The 27,284-nt window shown below is 38.5% G+C and overlaps 1 protein-coding gene and 1 long non-coding RNA gene across 24 annotated transcripts in view; both read right to left on the bottom strand.

The window, feature by feature from the left end:
• Positions 1-26,501, bottom strand: part of GPHN (gephyrin) — a 276,586-nt gene extending 250,085 nt beyond the window's left edge. For 14 of the 23 annotated variants that reach the window (XM_033063946.1, XM_033063950.1, XM_033063948.1 and 11 more), the window contains exon 1: positions 26,379-26,501. In XM_033063946.1, coding sequence (XP_032919837.1) covers positions 26,379-26,442 — 64 coding nt within the window. In that variant the 5' untranslated portion in view covers positions 26,443-26,501. The remainder of the gene's footprint in view (positions 1-26,378) is intronic. The other 9 variants (XM_033063968.1, XM_033063970.1, XM_033063966.1 and 6 more) reach the window with 3 other exon arrangements.
• Positions 1,487-10,670, bottom strand: LOC116998380. Its single transcript, XR_004418372.1, has 5 exons — positions 10,503-10,670; positions 9,578-9,714; positions 8,087-8,248; positions 4,638-4,787; positions 1,487-2,854 (listed from the first exon to the last, which is right to left on the bottom strand). It is a non-coding gene; the product is annotated as an uncharacterized LOC116998380 (long non-coding RNA).
• Positions 26,502-27,284: the final 783 nt, after the last annotated feature.

The raw sequence follows: 27,284 nt of genomic DNA, 5'->3' as shown, positions 1-27,284 counted from the left end.
GAGCCATTTGAAGCATTTTGAAAATGCAAATTTATATCATATGCCTCATATTGAAGGCATCATGAAATATTTAAAAAACCCTCCAGCAGAAAGAGAGAATTAACCTCAGGAAAAGCTGTATCAATCCTTCCCCAATGCACTAGCAGATATGCTGAAAAAATTATTAGTTTATTTTATAGCTTCTGAAATGTGATCAATGGAGAATCCAGACTTCTTGGTCTAACGTTGCCATAATTATCAGAAATAATCCCTTTATAAAGCTATCAACCTTCCTTTCAGAGCTCTGTTACTTCAGTATTAGTAACTCTTGTTAAAAACCTTCAAGGTAAAATAACACCATATTTTAAAAAAATTAAGAAAAACAACGCCCTCAAACATACTTAACTTTTAGACGATGGTTTTATTTTCTTCAGCCATTACTTTTATGTCTTGATCAGCTACTGACCCCACCAACACTGATAAACTTTCAGCTCTGTGATATCATGAACAGTAGTTGTTATTAGGTTTTATGCCTTTTAGCAAGCTGATCTCAACAGTCTTTTTTGGGCTCGCCTTCTTACTTCTGCATTTATGTTGACAGCCTCTCTGATCCATTTTCCCCCTCTGCATTACATCCTTTTATTATTAACAACTTCCTTTCTCCCGAAGCTCCAACATGTCACCTTTAATTTTTTGGTCTTCTGATAGTGTATCAAAGCCCGAGGAAACAGAGGAGTACTCCGCAGTTCTTGCAGAGTAGCGCTTGTGATGGCTACTTGCCAGTTCCATTCTGGGGGAAGCAGGAGCACTCCACACCTTCACAGCTTGGTTTTCACAGAAGGGAGATGCAGGTACACAGGCTCCATGGGAGATGCAAGGCACAGTAATGGCCTTCTGATCTAGATAAAACCGGGACTAATACACTGCACCATTTGAAGAAGCTAGAGGTCAGCCAATTGAAGCCTTTCCTTTTGCAGCCCACATTGCTGTTCTGAGGCTCATACAATGACTTTAAACGGATTGCACAGCATCACAAGCCATTCAGCAGCTCTTTCTGACTTCCCTTCAGTAGCTGCTTCAATTTATACATGCTCAGTCTGTTTTTTTCCCATTTATGCAAGCAGAACTTGACTAAAAATTACGAAGTACACCTTCTGTAATTAGCAGACCCTAAGTAGAATGTTATTTCTCCTCCTACAGTCCATCAAACTCCTTCTTCCTAGAAGCACTCACTTTAGCATCTAGAATTTTGGTCTTTGCACCAATGTGATCTTAACTCAGACTGCATGGGAAAAACGCAACTTTTTTTACAATTACTTTTTCTACATGTTTCCCCCAAGAGTAAGTGTAGTGGGTGAGGGAGACAATGTGAGTGAAATGGGACATTATTGTTTAGGGTGGGTTAGGGAGAGGATAATGGATGTGAGCATGGGAGTGACTGGAAGAAGGTATTACAATAAAGAAAGAAGAAATGCAAGATAAAAGCCTGGTCTTGGTATAACTTGAATAAAGTAGTAAACATCACTCATTTAATGTTGTGAACTTCTGTAATAGTTTTTAGAACACATAAGGGTTTTTTGGAATATCTTCTACAGATAATATGACATTATGAATAGCATATTAAGCAGCTCGTTGACATCTGCCAGCTGCCATTCAGTCTTTACCTTTGACCATGGACACTGCATGGAAAATAAAATTTGAGTGTTTTTTACTAAAATAAATTGGTTTCCATAGAAAAAAATGTTTTTTATAGAAACAAGAACAGTATATTAAGAAAGTCATACAAATCTATTTAAAGTTTTAAAGTGCAACTTGTTGGGAACAAAGAAGCGTCAGCAGTTTTGTATTTTTTCAAGAAAAACACATATATAAAAGTTGTGCAAGGAGAAACAAAAACTAGATGACACAGAGTATAGTCTTGGATTTGCTCATTAAGTTTCATAAAATAACACAAAAAAACCCAAAGAGTATGCAATCCCAGTATGCAGTGGTTTACAATCCCTTACTGCACAGTCATAGATCAAACCTGACATTTAGTTTTGGAGGAAAAAAAGTTCTGCTGCTTACTTTCAGCTGTCTTGTGCTGGAGTACCCAATGAAATTTTTAATAGGAACCTTTATTTTTTAAATTTAATTTTCAACACTTATGCAGAGACCTCCTTGTCTCTTGTTCATGGTGCAATGTCTTCTCATTTACAATCCATTGTTCTTTCTCATTTTATATTGCAAGCTGATGAGATGCATTCAGTTTCGGTCACATATCTTTTGACAGCATAGCCCTGCAACTCAACATCCTATTCTAAAATAATGATTAACAGAATGTGTCACAGCAATCAAGAGTTTAACAGGACTGAAATAGGCAAGCCATTATTATGAAAAAGCAGAGCAAAAAACTGTATAACATTGAATGCACACACTTACATCCTCCACCAATTTATTGCACTTCAGAAGAATTTCTGGATTTTTCTGGATGTGAATTGGCAGTAAGTTTGAAACATTTTGTACTGGTCACTGTCCACTAGTCAATTATAAAAAATATTTATATGGCTTAAATGATGTCCCAACAAAAAGAAAGCAAATACATATTTGAATCCTTTGTGTTTCTACATTCACTTCAGTTCATTCAGTAAACCAAATGTCCATTGATGGAATAAATGAAGTGCCATTTGTTTGAGAAGGGATGAACTCACACAGAAGTCTTTTTCTTGCTGGATATTCCTTGTACCTTTCCTTGCTGGATATTCTAGGCACCTATAGGTGCCTAAAATTTTCAATACTGCTATTGTTCTATCGAATTTGATTGAAAATAACCAAAGAGTTCAAAAATAAGGTAACAGTTCCCACTTGCAAAAGCCTCTTCCATAGGAAACACAAGCTGAAAAAAAGAAAGACATGCTGCTAAGTAGACAAATAGCAAGATTTTTTTACAACTATATACATAAATATATACATTTGAGGCCTCCTTATTGATCAAAATATCACTTTTGAAACCATCATTAAATGAAATTATGGCTACATAAGTGTTACAATTATAGAACTATAAATACATTATCTGAAGAACTACTAAATTCGACTAAAGATATGTCTTGGTTTTGTTTTAATAAGAAGTTAAACTGAGACACAAGAAAGAGAAAAGTAAAAATGCTAAGTAACTAACATGGTAGTATACAACATTCTAGTCTGAGACAGCACTGTAATTACATTTTCCTATGGAACACTGAGAAAGACAGAAAAAAGTAAGTGTTATCTGACCCTGGATATGAGTTTTATTTTTCTAGCCTAAATAGAGAAATAGAAAATGTGTCATGTGCACATTAAACAGGACCATCCAATGAGAAGATTACTTATATTATTGTCCTGGTTTACAATTATTCAATTTAAAATGGCAGGCTGGAAAACAGGAATTTATCCCATTAGTGGAAACTGAAATAACAAGTTGAAATGCATGCTCTAAGTTTTTCAGATGAAGAGGGAGACTTCTCAGAAGGCAATATTCTCTTTCACATTAAAAAACTGCAAATAGAAGAACACTGACTTATTGACAGCTTGACTGAGATGCAATGAAATCAGGCAAACTTTATTGTTTAATCACATTCAAGTAACCAATTCAAGAGGCACAGGTTAACAAGCCGACCTCAGCAGGATTCCCTAGTCCCTGGTAAATCCAATTTCCCACTACAGTCTGTCACACAACACTCATGTTATCTGAAACTAAGATTCAGAAATGTATCCCTACACACAGTGTTAGCAAACAAGAAAAGTCCTTCAAGCTACAGCTCTACTGAAGATCAAAACAATGACATTTCCACACCTCAAGTAGACCTCGACAGATTAACAAAAAAAAACAGTATCAAGTATGCTAAACAAAGCAAACTACAGTGTTACAGTGTTTCAAAAATGTTATCTACAATATGCTCTCATTTGTGTTCTGCTCACATGAATGCTGTCAGTCATGAAGGAAATGTTCCTCTTGATTTTTTGGGTGTAGTTTTGGGACTTTGTTTGTTTGTTTCCTTTGAAGCTATGAAGTGAGTATTCTGTGTACAATGCACTTTAAGACAGAAACCAAACAATTAGCCTGCAGGCTACCTGGTCACCAAAATAAGCGTGACCAAAACACTATACTGTTTGGAGACCTGGGAGAAACTGCATGCTCTGAGTAATTTTCAATTTCTTCATTAGATTTGAATCAGTAACTACCCCCACCGGAATTATTCTTAACATGTCACGCCTCCTAGGAAGGAGCTTGCCACAAAAATATTTATTCCCTACAAAATGTAGAATTCCAATACTTGCAGAGAGATGATTTCATCACATGCATAGAAAAGAATGCTTTGCAAAACTGGCACATCTACTTCCAAAGAAAGAGCCCTTTTTTACTCACAGCAGATCCCCATTAATTAAACCTTAAAAACGTAACATTGCTTTATAGGTCAAATTTCTTTAGGAAGTTTCTGTGTTTCTCAAAATCAGTTATTTTCATATGTCAAAGGCTAGAAGACTTTGATACTCTGGGGTGATAGCCTTTTAAACTTATCATTGCAAATTATTTAATCATGCAATTCTGGCTACCCACATATTCACTGCATTCATTCATTAAATACAGAGTCCTAATTTTGTAAGTGAAGACTGCAGAGACCTAAAGATTTCTTACCCACGTTTTGTTAATGTAAAAATAAGCGAGCTAGGTGAAGTCAGTCCCCTCTGTGCTCCATTTTCCAAATTTTGATTATTCCCAATGCCATTCAAGAAACAGTGATGTGTTAATAGCACCCTTGAATTAGCTATATTCAGATAATGGGAAGCTCCTAGGAAAACAGCATAGAAGGAAGATAAAAATACTCTAGACCACCAGAAAATGTTATGGCTCATGACTTGAAATATTTAGGTTTTTACTAGTTTTTCTTCTTGTATCAGTACTAATCTGTATAATGGTAGCCCTCAGCTGCCCTGTTTCCTAAGTGCAATATAAGGCTATAACATATGTCATTCTACGTTCAGTTTACAGTGTATGTAGCTGAGTGATAGAGATCTTGGGTTAAAATACAGCTAATCTGAACTAACAGGTTTATAAAAATCTGTGCTCACCTCATTAAGGTCAATTCAATAAAGATTAATTGTACAGAGTATCCACGAACACTTTCAGGACCCTGACATTCTGGGAAAATACAGAGTTGTCCAAGAGTGGGTCAGTACTTACAGCATACTGAAGAGTTTTCCTCTTAAGACTTCCCCCTTATAATCATTGTGCTCAAATGAACACAGCTTTCTTGACAAACTGAAACCAGTGTCAAAATAGGCACATTTAGCAGAGATTAGATGATCTGTTACACAGAAAACTTGATGCCAAATTTCCAAAACACATGCTGCAATTTCTAAGGGCCACTAAAGTGTTTAACATTAAACAGTCTCTGAAAGTTCTGCCTAATTAAGTGGGCTGTGAGTTTCCTTGAGGAAGTCTTTAGTATTTCTTCTGCTGTATGGATCTGTTATATGGACAGATGTACAGACTAACATAAAAAAGAGAGATGAGCTGCTGAAGCTTTTTTTCTGCTAAGTTTTTTTTTTTTAACTATACAGATTAAATAATTATTTTTCCATCAATTCGCTTTTGATCTCCAGAAAGAACATCATTACTTTGTAGACTTTCTCCACTCCAATCCAGTATTATTGAGTACAAGATTACTTGTAAGAAAGTGCTTCTGTCCTTTCTTAAAATAGATTCTGAGTGGGAGCACATGCCATCATGATGCTGTAACTCATCAGGAAATTATGATGCAGTACCATCTTATTCTAAAGGCACCCGCTAGCTAAGATATGGACAAGGTCACATCAGCACTTTTTATGTTTTTCAGGAGTGTTTTCCTTATCAGATTAAAAGAAGTCCAGCAAACAAGCAAAAACACATGTTTTTTCAAGAAGATACAAACATAAAACCACCAACAACAAAAAAGACCCAACAAAACAAAACAAAACAACCAAACAACAACCAAAAAAACCCAACAAAACAAAAAAAACCAAAAAAACTTGACACCAATCACTTGGAGTAACTTCAATTTTGATTTTGCATAGAACCACTGCTACCAAAAAAATTAGGATGGAAAATGATAATTGTGAAAACACTAAGTGTATATAATTTAAAAATGCAGTGAAGTACCATGGAATTATTTATCTAGGAAGGCAACAAACTAAGGGGAGAAGAACTGAAGAAATTATTTCAAATGTGGTTTTTTTGGTGGGTTTTTTTTTCTTTTTTTAAATCATATGGCATATCAACAAGGTTATGGGAAGGACTGCTGGAGAGAGTGCCTCAAATTTTTTTTCCTGCTTGCTACAATCTCAAAGTATACCCAAATAAGTTTTGTTATCAGAAGACACTGAAGAAGACTGCATTAGAGAAGCCATGAAAGAAAACCCTTAAGTAAAACAAGCAGTTAGTTATTTTGATTTTCTTTAAAAAAACATTTATTCTTATTTAACTTAAACAACTGAAAGGCAATCTGGTTGTCCAGCAGCTTTATTTCTTAAGGTGTATTAATAAAACATCCAGATTGGGTGACCCCAGAACTTTCTAACTGTTATGATATTTTTATTTAAACGGCAACAAAAACCAGTGCTCCTGCTATTACCATATTCAAATACTAGATAACCATGATGTTTTCTCATCATCTGCATGGTGTCTGAATTCTTGGCAGCATGTAATAACAGTATTTTTGCATATAAGCAAAATTCAGGCCCTCAAGTCCTATACAAAGCAATCCAACAAACACGACAGGATTTCCCTAGAAATAGAGATGATGAATACACTTAATTTTTCTGGTGGAAATTTTATGGAAGGCTGAAGCTCCACCAAGACACGCTAGGAGGCTCATGTGCAAGGTAACACCTGAGGCAGCATACACACCCCTGTGAAAGCTGGGAGCTGTGTAGCAGCTGTGTAATAGCACAGCAAGATACACAAGGGTCTACAAATGCCTTGAGACCACCAATCCAGAATTTTTCCTGTAGATACATACCAGATTACAGCGAGTACCACAGAGGCAAGGAACTTGGCTTTAATTCCCTGTTAGCCTATGGGGATTCAAAACCATGTATTTATTTCCCAGAAGAGCACTTTAATTAGGAAACTAAAAGGCTGGATAGTAACAAGCTTCTTGTCTGCTAAAGCTAGGTAACTACCCAGCTAAAAATTAAAATGCTATGGCATCTGGACAATTAACAAGGATCACACTGTAGCCTAATAACCAGGATGCTCAACTGGGAGAGAAGACCTAGATTCTAGTCTCTGCTCCATGGACTATTTCTGTTTTGTTATTTGCCCTTTAACAAGAAAAGAAAATTCAATGATAGTTCAAAATCCAAATATCTGAACCCTGTTCTCTTCCCTCCCACTGCATGGTCTAAATGACTAAAGTTCAAAATACTGAAAACTCACCACATCTATGTCTCTCTTTGATCTAACCTACAAAGTGTTACAGATACCTGATTTTGATTGACTATTTATCTCTCTCTTCAGAAAGACAAGATTTCTCAGAATTTGGGCAGCCTTCCAGCCATGAAGCTTTTTTTAATTTCACAAGTGTGTAGCTAGGGATATAGCTCCTAATAGCATGCTCCACAGATAAAATAAAGGCAATGCATTCAATTTTAAAGAATATTTAAAGCTGCTTCTACTTTTAATGCACCATTCTCAGGAGCAACCAAAATATCCCCAAATTACTGGATTAACATAATATTCTCTGCTCAGGAAACATACAAACTCTAGTAAATCCACCTCACAAGTCTAAAACAATGACTTAACACCCTCCTCTGCCCCTGCCATCCATCATCACACTGTATGTTAATGCTAACCACCTTCTTGTGTCAACTGCAGCTTTCCTTCCAATTTTTTTTTTTTTTTTTTTTTTGCAACTTGTATCTTTTGGATCATGTACTTTTTTTTGTTTGTCTTAATTCAAAAATCTTCAGCCCATCCTTAAGACACATAAGAAAGGTAATGTTCCAAAGGTAATGTTCACATAGGTCGATCAATATGATTGTGAAATGTTTGTTCATTTCTTTAGAAACTTTTATATACTTTTGAGTACCACATTAAGTTAAAACTTACTGGAGCTTCTTCAACTTCTCATCTCAAATTCTTATCCCTGGAGTAAGAACAGGTGCAGTCAGAAGTAAACACTCTGATGTAGAGGAAGGCAAAATGTATCATTCCATATATGTCATTTCCAGTAGCCCAGTAGTGCCTCAGTAAATTAAGAGGTTTGCAAACCTTAGTTATCAAAGAAATATATAATTATTACTTTTACAATACTCTTTTTAAAAACCATGTCTTCCCTTTAGTTTAATGACTGTTTAATGACAGGCCTCATCCAGAAAGGTAAAGCTTTGGTAATATTAATATGACAGACATTGAGGGAAAATCCAAAGCCTACTGACTCTCTTAGAGCAAACTATACAACAAAAACATACATTATGCAATTTTAATACACAAATTATATTTCTATGAATTAGCTAATTTGAACAGACTAGTGAGTTCATAAACTGTTTGAGAAGAATTTTAGCTATTCAGCTAACAAACACTGTACAGAAGTATTCTCTTCAAAAAACGAGGAACTAAAAAGAGTAAGTCCAAAAACAAAGCTGTGTCCATGCAATGCTTTTGAGACATTTGATCCTGGTTACCTGATATGGAAAGGCTTAGTAAGAAATCATATTCAAACACAGAAAAATTAAAAAAACCCCCACACTTTCTTTCAAAACAGAAAAACTGAACTAAAAGTATCATGTATGTTCTATGAGCATCTCTCAACTGCTAAATTTTGTTTTTATAAATGATATGTAGGCCCTTGATGCAGAGACTGTTATATACATATTTAATAAATGAAATCTCATTTAATACAAGGAAATTGACTCAAATTGACTGTGTCCTCTAGGGATGTCTTAACTCATATATTATATTATATTAGTTCTCTTGAAATTCTTAAATATCCAATGAGTGGTTTTTACCTAGTAAGCTGTATTTTAAAAGTCAGGCTAGAGTAGCCAAAGTTAATTATGAGTGAATCCAAGCTAATACAAGAATCCAAGTTTTCAGGACCCTTGCATATCAGTTTAGTGCTGGCTCTTATCCTCAGAGACTTAACTCTTTTTTTAGCATGTAGCCTATGTAGCATATAAGTTTCAAGACTACCTCTTTACCTGAGTATTTGCAGAATACATATGTAAATTAAAGAAATCTGCATAATGTATAAATAAAAAGTAATTCATTTGGGCAGAAAGAATTTAATGTACAGTGAATAATGTTATCAGTCACAACTTAGTATTTGAAAATGCATCTAATACAGAATAAATCACAGAACTGTGTTAAGCTGTGAAGTACTGTGAGCTTTAAGTAGCTTTAAACCTCTTCCTTACTCAAATTATCTCATTTGGGCACCCAATGAAAGGCTTTTCTTCAATGACATTCACATGTAAATTTAAAAAAAAACAATTTGTATCTTAAGATGTATCATCAGTGCACAGTAATTGACATTAGATAGCTGTGTAACAGGCCAAGGGAACATTGCAAACATATTATATTGACTTAAATGGAACTCACAGTTAGAATGTATGCTTTTTATTTTCCTTATAAGGAAACTCCTTGAAAGTATGGAAGCTGAATTTCCATTTCTGATTCCATTGAAGGGACAAGAAAAGGAGATGAATCACTGAAGCTTTTTCAGCAACTACAAAAAGCTAACACATGAGAGAAGTAAAAATACTACTCACCAATTGTAGCAAAGCCATTAGCCAACAATGTAAACAGACAAAAGATGTCCTTAAAATTCTTTCTTCATCCTACAGTATGTGTACCAGATGGCAAAGCCATACAGTGGGGCATTGCTTCCTTGCACTGGTCTATGCATTCATTGCCTGTATTCCTGAACAAAGGGGGCAGACATATTTGCAGAAAAAGCTGTAAAATTTCTTATTGGTGCTTTTTGTCTAGTAGAAGGTCACATACAAAGGAAAATTGGACTTTTCTACCTGTCTGGCCAACAGTTAGAAAAAAGAATGCAGCAGAACACAGAGACCAGCCTAACAAAATCCACTTTCTACAAGGAGATGAATGGCTTGGTAAATGGAGAGCAGTGGATATTGTCTAGCTTGATCTCAGTAAGGCACACACCTTTCCCTCACTTATTAAACTGCCTTTATCTCAACTGATAAGTTTCCACACTTTTGCTTTTCTAATTCTGTCCCTTGTCCTGCTTGGAGGCAGTGAGTAAGCCTCTGGGTGGAGGTTCAGCTGCTGTATGGGGTCAACCCATCCAAAATATCCTTTAGTAATTTCTTTCAATTACTTCCTTTGTACTTCATAAAAGCAGTATATTCTCCAGATATATCCCCCTGGACAACAGACTATTAGAAAGACCACTGGCTACAAAATGAAAGAAACACAGAAAGAAAAAAAGTCTTGAAAAAAACAACAGTGGTCGAAAGTAGTAATATTTTACAAGCAATTATAGACAGAAAACACATACTTCTCATAACTACGCTAATACAGGAAAGATGGACTATGGGAAAAGCCTTTCATGGAGTTGCCTATGAAGTCGTTCAGGAATGTGATGCAAAGTGGAAGAAATGCCTTGTCATCTGTCAGACTTAAGAAAAAAAAAGTAAGAAAGAAATTAGAAAACAAAGGTACAGTAATTTCACGATTACAAGCTGTACTGGATTATTAGCCGCACTTTCGTTCACAGCGAGGATCCGCATGCAACTTTCACAGAGTTGCCAATTAGTAACAGAATCGCGGGATCGCGGGGTTTACTGGCTTGGCTCGGGGTCGGGCAGGCTCAGCCTGCTCAGGGATGCCAATGGGGCCGGCTGGCCCAGCTCGGCGCTGCCGCTCGGGGCTGAGCCAAAGCGCTGCCATCGTTGCCGGGCTCGCTCATCCCTGCCCACCGCCGCCGCATTTGCTCACCCTGGCCCAGCTCTGCCTGGCTTCCCTGCGCTGCCGGGCGGCCCCGCGCCGCTGGCCCCTCCCTGTGCCGCCAGCCCCGCCTCTGCCAGGGCCAGCCAGGCTCCAGCTCGGCTTAGGGCTGCTGCGGGCTCTCACTTCCAGGTTGCCAACTTTTCGTCCTTTGTTCATATATTAGCTGCTCCAGATTACAAGCCGCACTTCTGGGTACGGACCAAAACTTTAGTCAAAATAGTGCGGCTTATAATCGTGAAATTACTTAGTTAAAACTGCTGACCTGTTAACCTGACAATGAAATCCTCAGATTCCAGACATCAATTCAAAGCAGGTACAAATAAAATAGTTCCAAGAAAAGAAGCACTTCACATTTAGTAGAAATTTTGTAAGAAAACCCTCAATCTAGTTGCATTCAAAAGGTCGACTTTTTCATCTAACACCAAAAATAATCTGTATTATATATATGATATATTTGATCAACAAATTCTGTATCAAGACACATACATCCAAAGGAAAAAAAATAAACAGGAAAACAACAATGCTGAGAAAGATTTCAGTACAACTTGTCATGTTACAGGCAACAAAAGATATTACAGTCAATCCCAAAGGAAGTATGCCTCCATCAATTCACAAAATAATAAAACTTGCGCAAGAACAGAAATAACAGTAACTGAAAAGTCTTTTCAATGCAAAAAATAGCAGAAAAGCACTAAAAATCCATTTCCAGTATTTACCCAGCACAATCTACACCAAACACAAAGATGAAAAGTCAGACATGGAAAAAAATAACAGCAAAGAAATCTGTTGGCCTCACATCTTTATCTTCCATTGTATTTCAAGAAAAGCTAAGGTTTTCAATGCTTTATTCTCTTGCAGTCATTAGGAAGTAGTATATTCAAGCATCTTGCTCTATGGTGAGGAGATTAAGTGGGAAAAGGAATGGCTAAAACTCTTGGGAGTACTTTCTCACTCCTCAACATTTTTCAAAAGTTTTTTTTTTTAATCAGTTGTAATAGGAGCTATAATTAAATTCTGAAACCTCAACAAATACCCAGTAATTCTATCCAGGTTAATAAAGAAAAGTAATTAAAATAAATAGAATCTAATGGTCTCCTGAAGGAAGATGAGACATCAGTAAAGCAGGAGCAGATTCACAGATCAACCAGACATCACCCGAAGTAGCACAATTACTTCAAAACCGGGAAGTTGATCATTTCATATCCAAAAAGAAGAGAAATACAGAAACAGCACATGCTTCTGTGAGCATGATTAAGTGAATGACTGGTAAATGAGCTTTGGAGCACTATATGTAGCCTCAGGTCACTGAGTCTGAAATTGAAGTCAGCGGTCAACGGGTAGTGCACAAGGCTACTAAGCATAATCATATCCATGCAATCTTTCCAAAGAATGTAACTTCTGATTTTCATAAAAGTGCACTACAGTAAAAATACAAGTTTTGAAGGCCTGGCAACAATGTGCTCCCCAAATACATGGGCCACTAATGTCTTGGCAAAAGATCAGATTTTCTCAGGCATTATTAGCAAAAGGAAAAAAGAAAAATCCCACTTTCTTTACACTGGTAGCAACTTGTTCCCTTCTCTACTGTGTGGGCACAAGCATTTACTCATAGTAAACTGGAAGAAATTCACTAAAGCTGGCTTGGCAAAATACTATCATCTGGACCAGTTCACATTTTGTTCACCATATATAGGAATAATTTTGCTGGGACAAATAGAGCTCAAGGTGGGATTAATTTCACCATTAATACAAGGAAGTAAAAAATTAAGTCATAAAGAATTGCTAAAATATTCAATACTTGTCTGCTTTGAATAAGGCTCAGTGAGGGATTTTTAAGGAGAGGTTATTGGGATTATAAACATCTAGTATATTTAGTTTATTACTCAATTCTTCTCATAAAAACAATTTCCCAATTTTGCTCTTGTTAAGCTTTTCTAGTGAACAGGATGTTTGCACATACCTACATAATCCTTAAGCACACAAATCTTTCCCTGTTGAGCTTGTGTGCTGTTCATTAACAGCCTTTACAGCTCATTTGTATAACCTCTGTTTCTACATTATTTGCTAGCAGCTGTCCTTTATAATACTGTTTTGATTTTACATAACGTGATTATCAATTCCTTCAATAGTTTCTTTTTCTCACACTCCCTGTAAAATTCCATTTTTATAATTAATCCTTAACTTTTTTCTAGCAAAAAAGTTTCTATGTTATGATTGCTTTTACAGTGACTACAGCATTTCAGTATTTTCTTCTATTTTAAAGACCACACTTCTACTATAGATGTACCTTAATACTGAAGATGTTACTTATATTTGCAATTTACAAAACCCAGTTTAACTAGCTACCTTTATCTCCAAACACTGTGTTTTGATACCAAAACCATGATCTGTGCATAATTAGTAGCCATGGAGACCATGAAAACACACGGTATTACACAAATGCATGGACCAGCAGGTTTCTGAGATGCAGTTAAAGACTTAAATAAGTGCACATGGTCCACTGACCACAATTATACAACTAAACTAACCATCTTCACACCAATCCCTCCCCTATTTTAATTAAACATCAAGAATGTCAAAGCCTGACTTACCCAAATAGCTGATGCTTTGACTGGCTGTTCTAGTTACTTCCATCAATGACATGGATAACTGTCCACTCAAGATAAAGGTAATGGCTCTGTTCACATCAGCAAGAAGATACCAGGGTAGAAGCAAAATTACATGATGATTTGCATGCAAATGTTTTAAGTAGTTGGTATACAGATGTCCAACAGAAGAAAAATAAGTCAGTGGCACATCATCTGCCAGTTAGTACCTATCAGCCAGACTGAGCTAGAGACACATTTAGAAAAAACTATACTGAATGCAAGTAAGATGACAGATTGAATGGTGCCAAAGAAATCCCTCACGCAAAAGGAAAATCAGACCTGGCAAAAATGTTTCCCTTTTCTTTTTTTAAAAATTACTGATATACACTATAATAAAAGTTTATGTATGTATGTTAATTATATGTATATAGTCTTCAAACCAGTTGTGCCAGGCATACTATAGTCAAGATAGTAAGTTAGAAAAACTAAATGTTAGACATTTTGACTACTAAAAAATTAATACATTCATAAAGTTACCTTACATGCCTGTAAATGTGTAACATTGTGTTCACCTTTTCCTAAATTTAACACTGCAGAAATCAAATGTTCAGCTTTTCTAGTTACTTACCATGCAAGTTTTCAGATGTTCAGCTCTTCGCTAAGCACAAATGCCTAGCGAAGCCTTCACATTCACCTACTACATTAAAGATCTTTATCTAAAAAATGGAAACATATATCTTGACTTACCCTCTCCTCAAAAAAATATCTGTAATAGGCAAATCCTTCCCTTCCTTCCTGTTCTGGTTTTTTTTTTACTGCTTATTATTGAGCAGAGGCAGTGTCTTTGCTTGTCCATGTAGACAAGCTAGTAAATACTGCCAAGAGGACACTAACCTGACAAAGCAATAGTTGGAGAAAAGCAGGCAGCACAGCCAGATAAAGGAGTGTCAAGAGTACCTTTGCAATTGATGCAAGTGAACTACACAAAATTAGAACATGATTACATCTGTTTGAGCTGGGTTGAGAAAACAGAAGTCCTACCTCCCACCTGTACAATCCAACACCTCCCTAAAACTGGCACTCCTGAGATCCCTTGCCAAGTTGATTCAGTTTGTTCTGGCTGCAGAAAACTAATTTCTCAAAAGAAGAGCAGTTTTCGACTAGGTTAACCAGTTAAGTTCATTTTGCACAGAGTAAAAATAAATGGCAGAAGACAGAACAGAACTGAAAAAAATTGATAATAGAAGTAAAAAATTGCCAGCCTTGTTCACCCTTCACCTACAGGAGCAACAATCTGCAGATCACATAACCGATTCAGCTCAAAAGGATCCTTTTTTGGCAGGATAATTTTCAGCTGTTTCAGTTCCCTGCCTGCACAGCCACACAACAGGTTATGCCAGCACAGCATGGCAGTGAACAAGAAGAGTGATGATAGAATCATGCCCAAGATTAAACCTGGACAGAGTCCTGTTGGGTTGTAAAGCAGTGGCCACTTATACCAGACTGCATGGTACACCAGAAGGAAATTTTCTCAGTAACTCACCTGGAGATGTAGTGAATGCAGGAAGATAAAATCCATGAAAAGGTGCTGCTCTTTTCCTACGAGACAGGTACAAGGAAGGTTGTTCAAACTAAGGATTACTTTAAACATGCTTTTTCTGTCATTTCCTCAGCTATAGTTTATAAAAATTTGTAATTCTACAGCTAGTTTTGAAATACTTCTACATACTACTAATCTTTACTTTGCGCTATCTTTAGTTAAGAGTCATTTCAAGGCTAGTTAACAGAAGACACCTCATTTTCTCTAGAATATCCAAATATTCAAAGGTTTTGCCCTAATCTACCTCACCTTCACAAACTGCACAAGAGTAGCTCAAGAACCAGTATCCTCCTGGTCACCTTCCATTTCTAGGAAGGTCTCCTTATTGCTACCCACTGGAAGATCCCTCTGGCATGCACAAGATTTTTAACTGGCACACACAACCCCATGGAGGCAAAAACCAACAGTGTGTCTATATTAGTTTTTTGTGCTTGGCTCAAGAATGTGGCTTTTAAGCTGACTCCCGAGAGTCCCCAGTCACAGGGGGTGAACCACACTTTGGTTCACACTGCAGAGAAGAATCAAAGTATGAATGCGGAATTCACTTTGGACAAAACTAAACGAGATGCACTCCACAGTGCACCTAACGCACTCCAACAATTACTGAGGTCACCACATGGGTTTTGAGCTACTGTGAGGCAAAATACACTCAACAGTCTGCAGGTGAAGCCCCCAGTACTAAGACCTGTTTCTCTAAAGCAGCAGTCCTTGATATCAAAGACTTTACTTACACTGAATGAAATCACAAAAGGTAAATTAACCTACTGAATTAAAGTCAAAAGACTTACACAGGTACAGACCAAAATTTATTTTTAATTATGTACTTATCATTGAAGATTTGAGGGAGAACCTAATTATCCAAATACAGGGAATTTCTGCAATGGTTGCTAGTTGGAATGTCAGCAACTAGGGGGTATTAAGTTTAAATTTATACTTTGAAGGAATTAGAATATATATTTTACTATTGCCTCAAATGACTCCAGGCTGATGTTTTCCCAACATCTAAAACACTGAAAAAGCTCCTGAATGTGCCCTAATGATTAGCTACTTTCTAGATGCTAATAAGATCTCAACCATTCATTTTAAAGTAGTTTTCATCAGAATACTTTTCATATGCACAGCTGAATTTACTTTCCGGAGGCTGAAGCACAGGTAGAATATTTTTAGCAGGTGTTTATTCGGTGCAGAAAAAGGTTCCTAGGAATAATCCGAATGTGAAGATCTGCTAAAATTATTCTGGAGTATACTAGAAGCTGCTACTATTCTGGTAAGAAATACTGAAAATTATTACTATTTCACATCTAAAATCTCCCTTATGATTTGATGAGTCCTCACAGCAACTTACACATAACAATAATGGAATACAAGACATGCTATCAAGGAATTAAAAGATTTTTCTAATATTAAAGATAATCCATGATGTCCCAGTTTAATGCTATACAGAAATTTGCCTCAGATGGCTTTTCCAGAAAGATGTTCTGTTCATCAAAGCACTCACAGAAAGTCTACTTGAACCCTTTTCTGACATAACAATGGTGAAATGACAACTAGTATTTTCTCTAATTCTCTTTGATCAACTGCCAAGCCAAAGAGAAAAATAATGTACTGAAACCATTGCACATAAACTAGAGTTATACCCTTTGGAATAAAGAAATATGAACAGGCAGGTGAGCTTCCTTGAAGCTTAACAATCACAGGAAATTCTTCATTAGCAGTTGCTTTTAACATGAACTTTAGAGTTTCCATTTTGATTTTTGATGCTTAGGAAAAAAGCCTGAGTCTCACTCAGATAAGAAGGTCCTGCACACTGGAGACACTGGTAACAGCTGTAATTCTTACCATGCTGGAATTGACCTGCAAGATCAGACCTTAAGGCTTGACTTACCTAAAGCTTACCTTCCTACTGTGGAACAGAGAACATCCCTAAAAAATAGATATCAGAATAACATTAGGTTCTGAAACGTCAGATTTGAGAACAAATATACCCAACTTGAACCATATACATCTTACTAACATGACCACTGCCAAGTTTTTAAGCCTTGCCTCCTTTCCAAACAATTATGTTATACAGCACTACCCTGTAGTCACATTTACTTGAAAAAGTTATGAGATTTCTCTCAAAACTCTCAAAATCCTCCTCATTCTCCTGGTTTATTCTATATATTTTTTACCAGTTTCTTTTTTTCTTATTTTGTTAAGTTAATGCCATAATAAATGTCTGCATGACCAAAAAGGTTTGGAATCTCTTGTAATAGAAGGTTAGGAGGGAAAGAAATTCCCCCTGCAGACTCTTCAGTCTGCTTGATTACAGCAATCATTAAAAAACCCTACCATCAAGCACATTTTGCAAAAACTAGAAGTACTTGGATTTAGAGTCAGCTAAATCTAGTAGCTATGGAGTTATACTGCACTGATTTACTACATCTATCAAAGGAAAGGAATACCATTAGAGTAACTATCAAAGAAGGAATTCTTTCAGGACATCATAAAAACAAGAGAAAAACCTGAAGACTACAAAATTATTCTCCAACACCTCCATTTTATATACTATTCCTTTTATAATACTCTTTTTTTTTCTTTTTTTCCCCTAACTATTAAATCAGAGTGTACCAGCAATGAAAAAGTTTTGATCAGCAAGAGTTACACACATAGGAACACCTGTTGTAACTTTATCTCAGCATCCCTGGAGCTTTGTGTGTATTATCTACAGAAACACTTTGTCCCTGCACTCTCTTTAAAGGTGTTTCACAACTTTCTTCCTCACTATGCTTAATTTACAGCTTATTTATTCAAGGAAGTTGATTTTAAAGAGCCATGATTTGCTGTAGGCTTATTTAATATCTTGCCTTTAGTATTCACACAACTAATAAGAGAAATTAGGCTAAAAAAAGAGGAAAGGAGAAGTATGCATTCCCTTTAATCTTATGGGGGTTTTTTCCCCCCGTTTTTTTCCTGGAGACAAGAAGGATTTGTCTCACCAGATTTGTACTTACTTTAGGCATCTTGCTGCTTTCTCCCAGTTTTTTGGCGAGTTGAAGTTTCTGACAGGGAATCCATAGTAAGCTTTTGGTCTCTCACCATCTACACTGCTACATCACTACTCATAGATCATATGAAAGAGTCATGTCAGTAGGACACTACATAATATCTTTTTGAATACCTGGAAATCTTCTTCCAGAAAGGTACTGCCACCCACACTTTCCTAGGACAGGATTTGCAAGTACTAAGTAGAAGGGTGCATACCTGCCCAATCAGAATCCCATCTGGTTTGTGTTCCTAATCCCATGAGAACTGTAGCAATGTAGAAGTGTGTTGGTTTGCAGAATTCCTAACTAGTACCACATTCCCTGTTTCCTCAAGAATTATTGGATTAAGACTTTACAGACTTCATCTCAGATCTTGCTATCAATTTCTTCCTAAGCAGCCCATCTCATGGCATCAAAAGCACCTTGATAACAATAAAAGGAATTTCCTTTTTTTAATAACAACCATCATTTGTAGAGGTCCTAGAAGCCTTTCTCTTCTGAGTCAGATCTGCAAGACATTTTACTGCAATTCACTTTAATTCCCAAAGAACGTGTATTATTTTTCATCCACATAACTTCCCAAAAAATTATTCTGAATAAACAACTTATTTCAGTATGAATTTAAATCCCCTCCAGCATACATCTAAAAAAAAAAAAAAAAAAGTACCTATAATCCCACCCCCTAACAAATCCAAATTATAACACCTGGGGGGAAAAGAAACCAACCAAAAACCCAAACCCAAACAAAATCATAGCATATAATTCAACATACACTTTAATTTCTACTTCCCACTTTTAGATTTCAAAAGTCACATACAATAGTCAGGAAAACCAACAAATTATACACGCATGAAAGATTTTTTAAAGGAAAAATATTTCACATAAATTCCCTATAATACACAGGACATGAAGAAAACCAGCATTTTATAACCACACAGTAAGTACTAAAAACACACAAAAAAACCACACAAAATTTCAAAGCCCAAGTGTATTTTGCTTCTTTACTTTCTTCACTTTACTACATAATAAGTGATATAATTTAATTAGAAAAGGAAAAAGTAGAAATATGCATTTCTGCAGTTGTAAGTACATAAGCAATTCTTCATATTTTTATTTCATGGGAATACTTATACAATCTGTATGTTGAATACATAATGAATTGTTGTAATACATCTGGAATTATTAAAATTACTGTTCTAGGTAACTCATATATAAAGCTAAATTAATGTTGAGTCAGTTCTTGAAGGTCATGGTATATATCAAAAAACCATTTTACTGCTCAATAATAGGTTTTGTTATACACAGCTATTCCCTAACCATTTAAGTCAGACAGAGGAAGTCTTGTTGTTTACCTCATAGTATAAGGAACAGACAATGTGTTTTATTCCTTATAAAACATCATTCACCCACATTGCAACAGTAGGATGGAGCCCTATTTTGCAGGATTTTGCAAAATGTACATAGAAGATTATTCTTAAGGGTTTATGCTAATTTTTTTCCACTTGACAAGTTAGGCATAAAATAGGCCTCAGTAAATTAGTTTGAAAACAAAACAAGTAAACAAAACATCATATACAAATCTCTAACTTGCAAAATGAAATTTTCTAAGATAACTGCCTAATCAAGTCTATTTTCCCAAGCACTTTTTTATGCAATTACAGTTCTTTTTAAATTTTAACTTATTTTTTCAATTGTTTTGTGATAAAATAAAATAAAACAAAATAGCCGAAATGCTATGTTCTTTTTTTTACTAATTAAAAACATCCCACAGGAAAAAGGCTGCTACCTGCCCATTTCCCTTATGATTATTACCCCCCTATTCTCCAAGGACACCTTTTTCAAGCATTCTGTTAAACTTTCAAGAATTCTGTCATACACAACACTACAAACACTACACCATTTCAGTGTAAGAAGTGGAGAGTTGCATACTGCATCAACACATATGAACAGGATGTAAATTATTTATTTTACTTAATCCAAACTTCAAAACATTCTAAGTATCTAACAAGAACTAAAATTTGTTCTCATTTTTAGTTCTCATGTCCTCTTGTTGCATAACAATCTCACAAATTGCAGACAACAGAATCTATACTTGCTTACCTACAAAAAATCCAGGCAGCTACGGTTAAATCAGCATTAAAGGTGGAATTCTACGTCTGTGTACCAGACTCTCCAAAACATGGCCTGACAATCACATATTCTGTTGCTGTCCAATTAATGAAGCCAGTAGACCAGCTAAAGGTTTCCCCAGAACTAAGCTGGTCCTCATGAAATTTGCAATCATTAATTTTTAAGGTAAATAACACGGAAAGTTTTCCTGCAGTACTGGAAAAGGAGACAAATATAAACGTAGAAAAGTAAATGAAAACATGCTGCAATGGGTATGCTCTGTGCTGCTAAATATGAACCACAGACATGGAGCGTGGGTGAAGATGGAAGTCTTTCAACTGTATTTGGATAACTCCAAATCAAGAAACACTGAGTACACAAGGCTTCTTACCCTGATCTATAAAAACACATAAACCTCCAAATTAATGGCCATTTCTTATGCAAGTAGATATTATTTCCCAACTATACATGTATGTTTTAATCTCTTCCTTTAGATGCTTTCAGTTTCGGTGTTTCTACTTCTTCCCACTCAAATCAAACGGTAACAAGCAACTTAAAATGTAAGGGCAAGAGTCCTCTGTGTCAGAGAGATTTCAACCACCTATTTTTTTTCCACACTGTACACTAAAAAATGGGGGCGAAAGCAAGGAGTCCCTTCCTCTTCAAATTTAAAAGGTAAGGCACAGTAAGACTAAAAAAAGGAAATGAGGTGATTTTACTAATCACATTCATCATCATAGCCATATAAAAAGTTTAAAAAAAAAATGCTTTTGGGAAGATGTACAGCTACAAACGGTAAAGAAGATCTCCTAGTTTCTATGGAAAAACTCAACATTATGAAAATCTTCCGTTGAGAAAGATGAAAATCAATGTTACTCAGAATCCAGAATGTTTTAATGGAAGCACAGAATTTCTCTAACTAAGACTCCAAGCAGAAGCTACGCCTTTAATCTGTTTTGAAGATAAGTGCCCAATAAGGTGTAACTCTGGACAGAAGTCAGATCACAAACAAAAAACTAAGCAACTTCAATTTAGATAATTAGGGCAATTTGACAGTAACTCCAAGCAAAAACCCCTCCCACACATACCTCCTCAATAAGAAAGTTTCCCACCAATTCCAAGGCATGAACAGAAGCATCATTGTGAAGAGATCTTGCAACAATGAAGTGTAAGAGGAAAGTCATGAGAAGGTACCTCATAAAATAGGAGAGAGGCATATGATTTTTCACCTGGGAAACAGACAGCCTATACATTTCTAAAACAGTCTGACCAACATATAGTGACACCCTACATATTTTGTTTCACACATTTCTCAAAGACAATTTTTACAAAACATTCATATCACCGAACTCCAGCTCTGCCCAGGCAACCTCTTTGATTGCAGTCCTCAAGTAGATAAGGGTCTCATCGTCTCAGAAGAAAGCTTGCTTCAAAGTGATACATTCAGACACAATGTCCACACCCACAGTCATTTCAACCAACCAAGGAGTCTCAGACACAACGACACCGCCGTAATCTGTCACACTACCCGGTTAAGGGGACATCAAGGTCTGAGTTACACATTCAGAAACATTTGTCTGCTTTATTGTGCAGGCTTATTGCAACACTATCATTGAAAATGTTTTAATTTTCACACAGAGGAAAAAAGGAAGAACAATGTATCTGAAGAAAAATATGCCTAAACCCCTTACTCCCTTTATGAAAGGGAAAGGCTGTACCACTTTTAAAGCAATACTGAACACAGTAAAACTATCCTGAAAAAAAAGTTCATCTGAGAGCTTTTTCCTAAACAAGAAAGAAACAACACAAAATGAGGAGCAAAGACAGAAGATAGTGTTTATGTCTGGCGATGACTTTCTCACAGACCTGCCTCAAAAGCAAATAAACTGAATGAAGCGTTATTAGCCAACCCAAAATCTGACAAATTTTTATCACAAATATTCTGAAAAAACCAAACATGTAACAAAACCTTGAGTTTTGGGCAGCCACATTACATGCTCACCAGAGAGCAAGCAAGAAGAGAGGCAAATAAGAAGGTAATGGGGATGGAGAGGAAAAAAACACAAAATGTGAGCAACCAGAGAGAACCAGAGTCTGTTTTTTTCCATTTGGCTAGAGGAGATGGCAACATCATTCAGAACTCTCTGGATGGTTCCAGTCAAGGGTCTGCTTTAGTCCCTGACAAAACAACAAAGGTCACAAATTATATAACTTCTACCAATGCCATCACCAGTGAAGGATGACCTAATGTTGATTCGACTCTGGCCAGAGCACACAATTTCTCCTCTTTTCTAGCCAACTTCAATGTTACAAAATTCTGTACTTAGTACACCAGGTTCAGCAACCTGACCCCCCAGGTAACTGATTAACAACTGTTCTGTTAGAGATATCCCAAACATTAAAGGCTTGCAAGGGGCAACCAGACTAATTCTGTACTTGCATTTTACTAAAGAAGCAATGATGCACAACAGTACATACAGAGCATGCATAGAATCCAACCTTTACTGTAAATGTGGAGATCTCTCCTTTTTTCCATTTATCTACCTCACATTTCTTCTTTCTCTATGACTGTTTTCTTTTTAAAAGAAGATATCCAGAACATTTAAATGACAAAGCTTTGGATATTGTCAGTCCAACTCTAATTCCATCACAAAAATCTCCCAATCTGACAGTTAGCATCACAGCCCTTTTAAAATGTATTTTACCATAAAAGTTACCTCATGGCAACATAACACTGAAGCTCTGTCAGTAGCTCATGTGCCTGCACTACACATCAAATGTAGCAGAAGGAAAACCTAGGTTTGGAACCTAAGTCAGCAGTATCTTTAATGTGACCACTTCATTAAACCCTGGTGCTGAACATGACACTTTCGCAGTTCCACTCGTCACAAATTTAAAAACTTCCTGAAATGATAACATACAAAGATTAGAATTCAATTTGCTGCCCACAAACTAGGTGCATAAGACATAACCCTCTAGCTCGCAAGTTTGACAGTTTTGTAATCAGTCAGCTGTGTATTTCCTCCTGTTTTAATAAAGAAGGTTAACTCTACAACTTTCCGTATAGAGACTCAAAAATAAGCATGAGTGTCATCTTCAAGTCCATAGATGCTGTACACACAAAAGTATTTTTCCTGATTTCAGGAAGACAGTTCTTCCACATTGAGAAAATGTCCTAATTATGGACTCTATTCTTATCATTGACTCTTAACTAAAAGACCTCAACAGTTTGGGTATAAGAGAAGTTAACAAGTAATTTTTGTAAAAAAACCCTAAGATGCTACATTCTGCATAAATTGGCATTTGAACCTGGTTAAAATACTTTAGTAAACAATAAAGCAGGACCGCTATTTCTCTAATCCACTGTACCTGTCCTAATTTGACGCAAGGGAAAAAAATATACATTTGTTTCTAGATGGAAACTAGCAATACATAAACAAACACAGAGGTCTACCAAGCAAAACTAAATGCAATAACTTACTCAACAAAACAATGTAATGAAACTAAGCTTTATGACAAACATTACTCACTCTCAATATACTCTGGAGCCATGTGCATCAGTCTCTACAACAGAAAAGAATAACAATGTGCCCAAATAATTTTTATATGTCCTCATTTAAAAATAAACACACAGTTTTACTCCAAATTATTTCAGTTACTCCTTCCTAAATAAATTTAAACTCCATCTGAATATGACCATAAGGTGCAGTAGTGATTATTTTCTAAACTGAGTATACCATGTCTAACAGGAGCCTAAATCTGTATGCCTGTGCTGATAAGACCACAAGTATGTACTGCTAAGAAAACAAACATATGCCTGTGATCTTAGTTAGAAGCTAAAGGAGCAATGTGAGGTTAATCATCTAATTTCTGATCACTAAGTTACTCTAAATGTTTAAAAAAGTAGTTCACATACCTAACCTTTTCATTTCTACCCTTATTCTTCCATATAGCAGCAATTATTATTTCAAGAACTAATTATTAGTTCATTTCTATGAGAAAAATTCAGAAGAGTACATTTTTTAATTTGCTGTCTTTTCATAGCTGAAACAGCAGAAATAGATCGGGGTTCTCAAATCCCCCAAAGTACAAATATCTGCTTTCCAGGTTAAAGGAGATGCTGGAGAGGCCAAATATATGCTATGACATTTGTATAACATTTTATTTCATGTTTACAAACAGACACAAAAAGGGGTCTAGGAAAACTGTAAGAAACCAGGATGTCCTCTTTTGAAATGGCAAAATAACTATTTGCAAAAATTTTTAGCCTGGAATTCAAAGCAATTACATTAAGGGGGAAAAAATGAAAACTGATCTGTTTGGTTATGCCTCTTGGCTTTCCTCTAAAAACAAAATACTAAAATTAGGCTAGAAGCTCTTTTCAATGAAATTACAAATTATGATGCAAAGCTAAAAGAGTTTAACAATGATCAAACAGGACTTACAGTATAAAATAAGTGAATTCTGAAAGATTACTTGAACCCATTGAGAGATTAAATGGTTAGTTAAATTATTATAACACCATATGTGCCTGGTAATGCATTCTGGGAACACTTACATGTGAAAATTATTACAACTCTCTGATCAAAAGAAAATAATAACCCAAATTACATGCCATGAAGTTGTGCAAAACATGCAAAGAGCATTCTGTTAGCACTCCCTTCCCATTTTAACTTTTACAATAATAGGTAGTGGCACGCATGTCCTATCCTTCAGGAACAAAGGGAACAAATCCCCATGTGACTCTTGCATCTGGTCCAACACGCTCTACCCATATTAAGGATCTGACTGCCTGGAATTTGAAAGCAACGCTAAGGATTTCCACTTGTATACACCGTGCTTTTCTAGCGGTTTATCGTCACAATCACCTTGCGGCCAAGCGCTTCCCAGGAAGGGAAGGAGGGGAAAGGCTCCAGCCTTCGCGACATCCCTCGCTCGCGGCAGCGGGATCAGCACCCGGCAGAGGAACAGCGCCGGGGGCTCCCGCGGGTTCGGGCCGCTTCCGAACGCGCCCCGCCAGCGCTAATAAATAACTTCAGGGTTAACTCCAGGCCTCCTCTCCCATCAGCGTCCCCTCTTTCACTCCAAGCATCCTCCTACTCCTAAGCGAGCTCACAACGCTGCTTTCCATGAACAGCCATGTCTTCCCAGGCTCTCGGTGAAACCTACTGAGCTCGACGCCTAACAATTTCGCCAGTATCTCTCGGCCCTCGCTCGCACAGGAGCGGCGCTGCCGCCCGTCCGCGCTGGAACCCCGCGGGGCCGGGGCTCCGCTCCTGGGCGCGCCGCGGGGCACCGGGACACCCGCCAAGACCTGGGCAGAGGAACCCCCAGCCTGTCACACCCCGACCGGCTCCGGCAGCGCTTCTGTGCAACCACCGCAGGTCATGTGCCACGGGTTTATTAAAGGATCATCCGTGCGCTATGAGCGGCAGCATCATAAATGCCCTCCTCCCCCTCCCAAGAGAGAGCACACAGGCACAAGCATCCCCACCCACCCCCTCCCAATTCCCAAAGTGAAGGCCGGGAAGGGGGAAGGGAAGGAGCCATCCCAAAGGAGCTGCCGTGCGGAGCGTGCCGCGCTCGGGCATCCCCGCGGCCGGGAGCTGAGGCCGCCTCCCGCCCGGGGAAGGCAGGCCCGGCACCTGCCGGCCCGCAGCCTGCGCCGGCCGCGGGCTCCCTTCTCCAGCGCCTTCGCACTCCCGGCTCCGCCGCGCTCGGAGGAAGCCCGGCCGCGTCCCGGCCCCCCGTGCCCTCCGGCACTCGCCCACCCGCGCGCTCCGTCCCCTTCGCGCGGGTTATTCCCGGGTCAGTCCCCGCGGCTGCGGCGCCCGCCCGCCTGCGGCAGCGCAGCCCAGCGCCGGCTGGCCCCGCTCACGCCGTCCGCCGGCGGCCGGAGCGCCGCCCCCACGCCCCGACCCCGGCTCCGGGCTTCGGGTACCGTACGCACGGCGGAGGGGCGCTCCCTGCGCAGCGGCGGCGGCGCCGCCACGGCAGAGACAGACGGCCGGCGGGGCACCCCGCGGGGCCGCCTGAGGCGCGCACCGACCCGCGGCCGCCCCCCGCGCGTCCCCGGCGCCGTGCCCGGCGCGGCCCGGTACCTGTGAGGACGCCGACGCGGATCTGGTGGTCGTGGTTCGTCAGGATCATCCCCTCCGACGCCATGTTCGCGGCGCAGCACCGCACTGCCGGGGGGGGCGGCGCGGGAGCGGCGCGGGCGCAGAGGGGGCGGGGCCGGGGTGGCGGGGCGGGGCCTCGGGCGGGGCGGGGCCGGGGGCGGGGCCAGGGCTACGACGGCGCGGGGGGGGTGCGAGACTAACGCGGCGCGCGGCGCAGGCAGCAGCAATCCAGCGCCGAGTCCGAGCTCGGGATCCCGGCTACGGAGGAGGGCAGTTCCCGAGACTTCGGAAGTGGAAAAGGCGGATAGCAAGGGTGGTCGTGACCCCTGCTCTTGGTTAGCCTGAAATCCCAGAACCGCAGAGTCAGCTAGGGTGGAAAGGACGGCTGTAACTGTCGGGTTCAACTGTGACCAGGCTTGCCAAGTGCACCGTGGCACTCAGTGCCACGTCCAGTCTTCTGTCAAACCCCTCCGGGGCGGCGGCTCCACCGCCTCCCTGGGCAGCTCACTGCCCTGTCTGATCTCCATTTCTGTGAAAAATGTTTTCCTGACGTCCAGCTGAGCCTGCCCTGGTGCTGCTCAAACCTGTGTCCCCTTGTCCTGGCGCTGGTTGCCTGGCGGAGAGGCAGACCCCAGGTGGCCACAGGCTCCTTTCAGGTGCTTGTGGACAGTGAGGAGGTCACCTTTGTCTTCTCCAGGCTAGAAACACAGACACGATTTTTTTTTCCCATCAGCTTCCTGGGGTCAGCAGGGTGGTTTTTTCTACCTTTTGTGAAAAACACGTTTTACTATTTTGGTAAAATTTAAAAGGTTTAATAAAAAGATAATAGGAGATACACATAAAGCAAAGGGTTAAAACGACTGGGTGCTTGGCAAGCTGCCAAGAGCA

Source organism: Catharus ustulatus, chromosome 6 (genome assembly GCF_009819885.2).
Source record: "Catharus ustulatus isolate bCatUst1 chromosome 6, bCatUst1.pri.v2, whole genome shotgun sequence".
NCBI classification, from domain to species: Eukaryota; Metazoa; Chordata; class Aves; order Passeriformes; family Turdidae; genus Catharus; species Catharus ustulatus.
The sequence above is the reverse complement of the archived record's forward strand: the minus strand, read 5'-3'. Positions and strand labels throughout refer to the sequence as shown.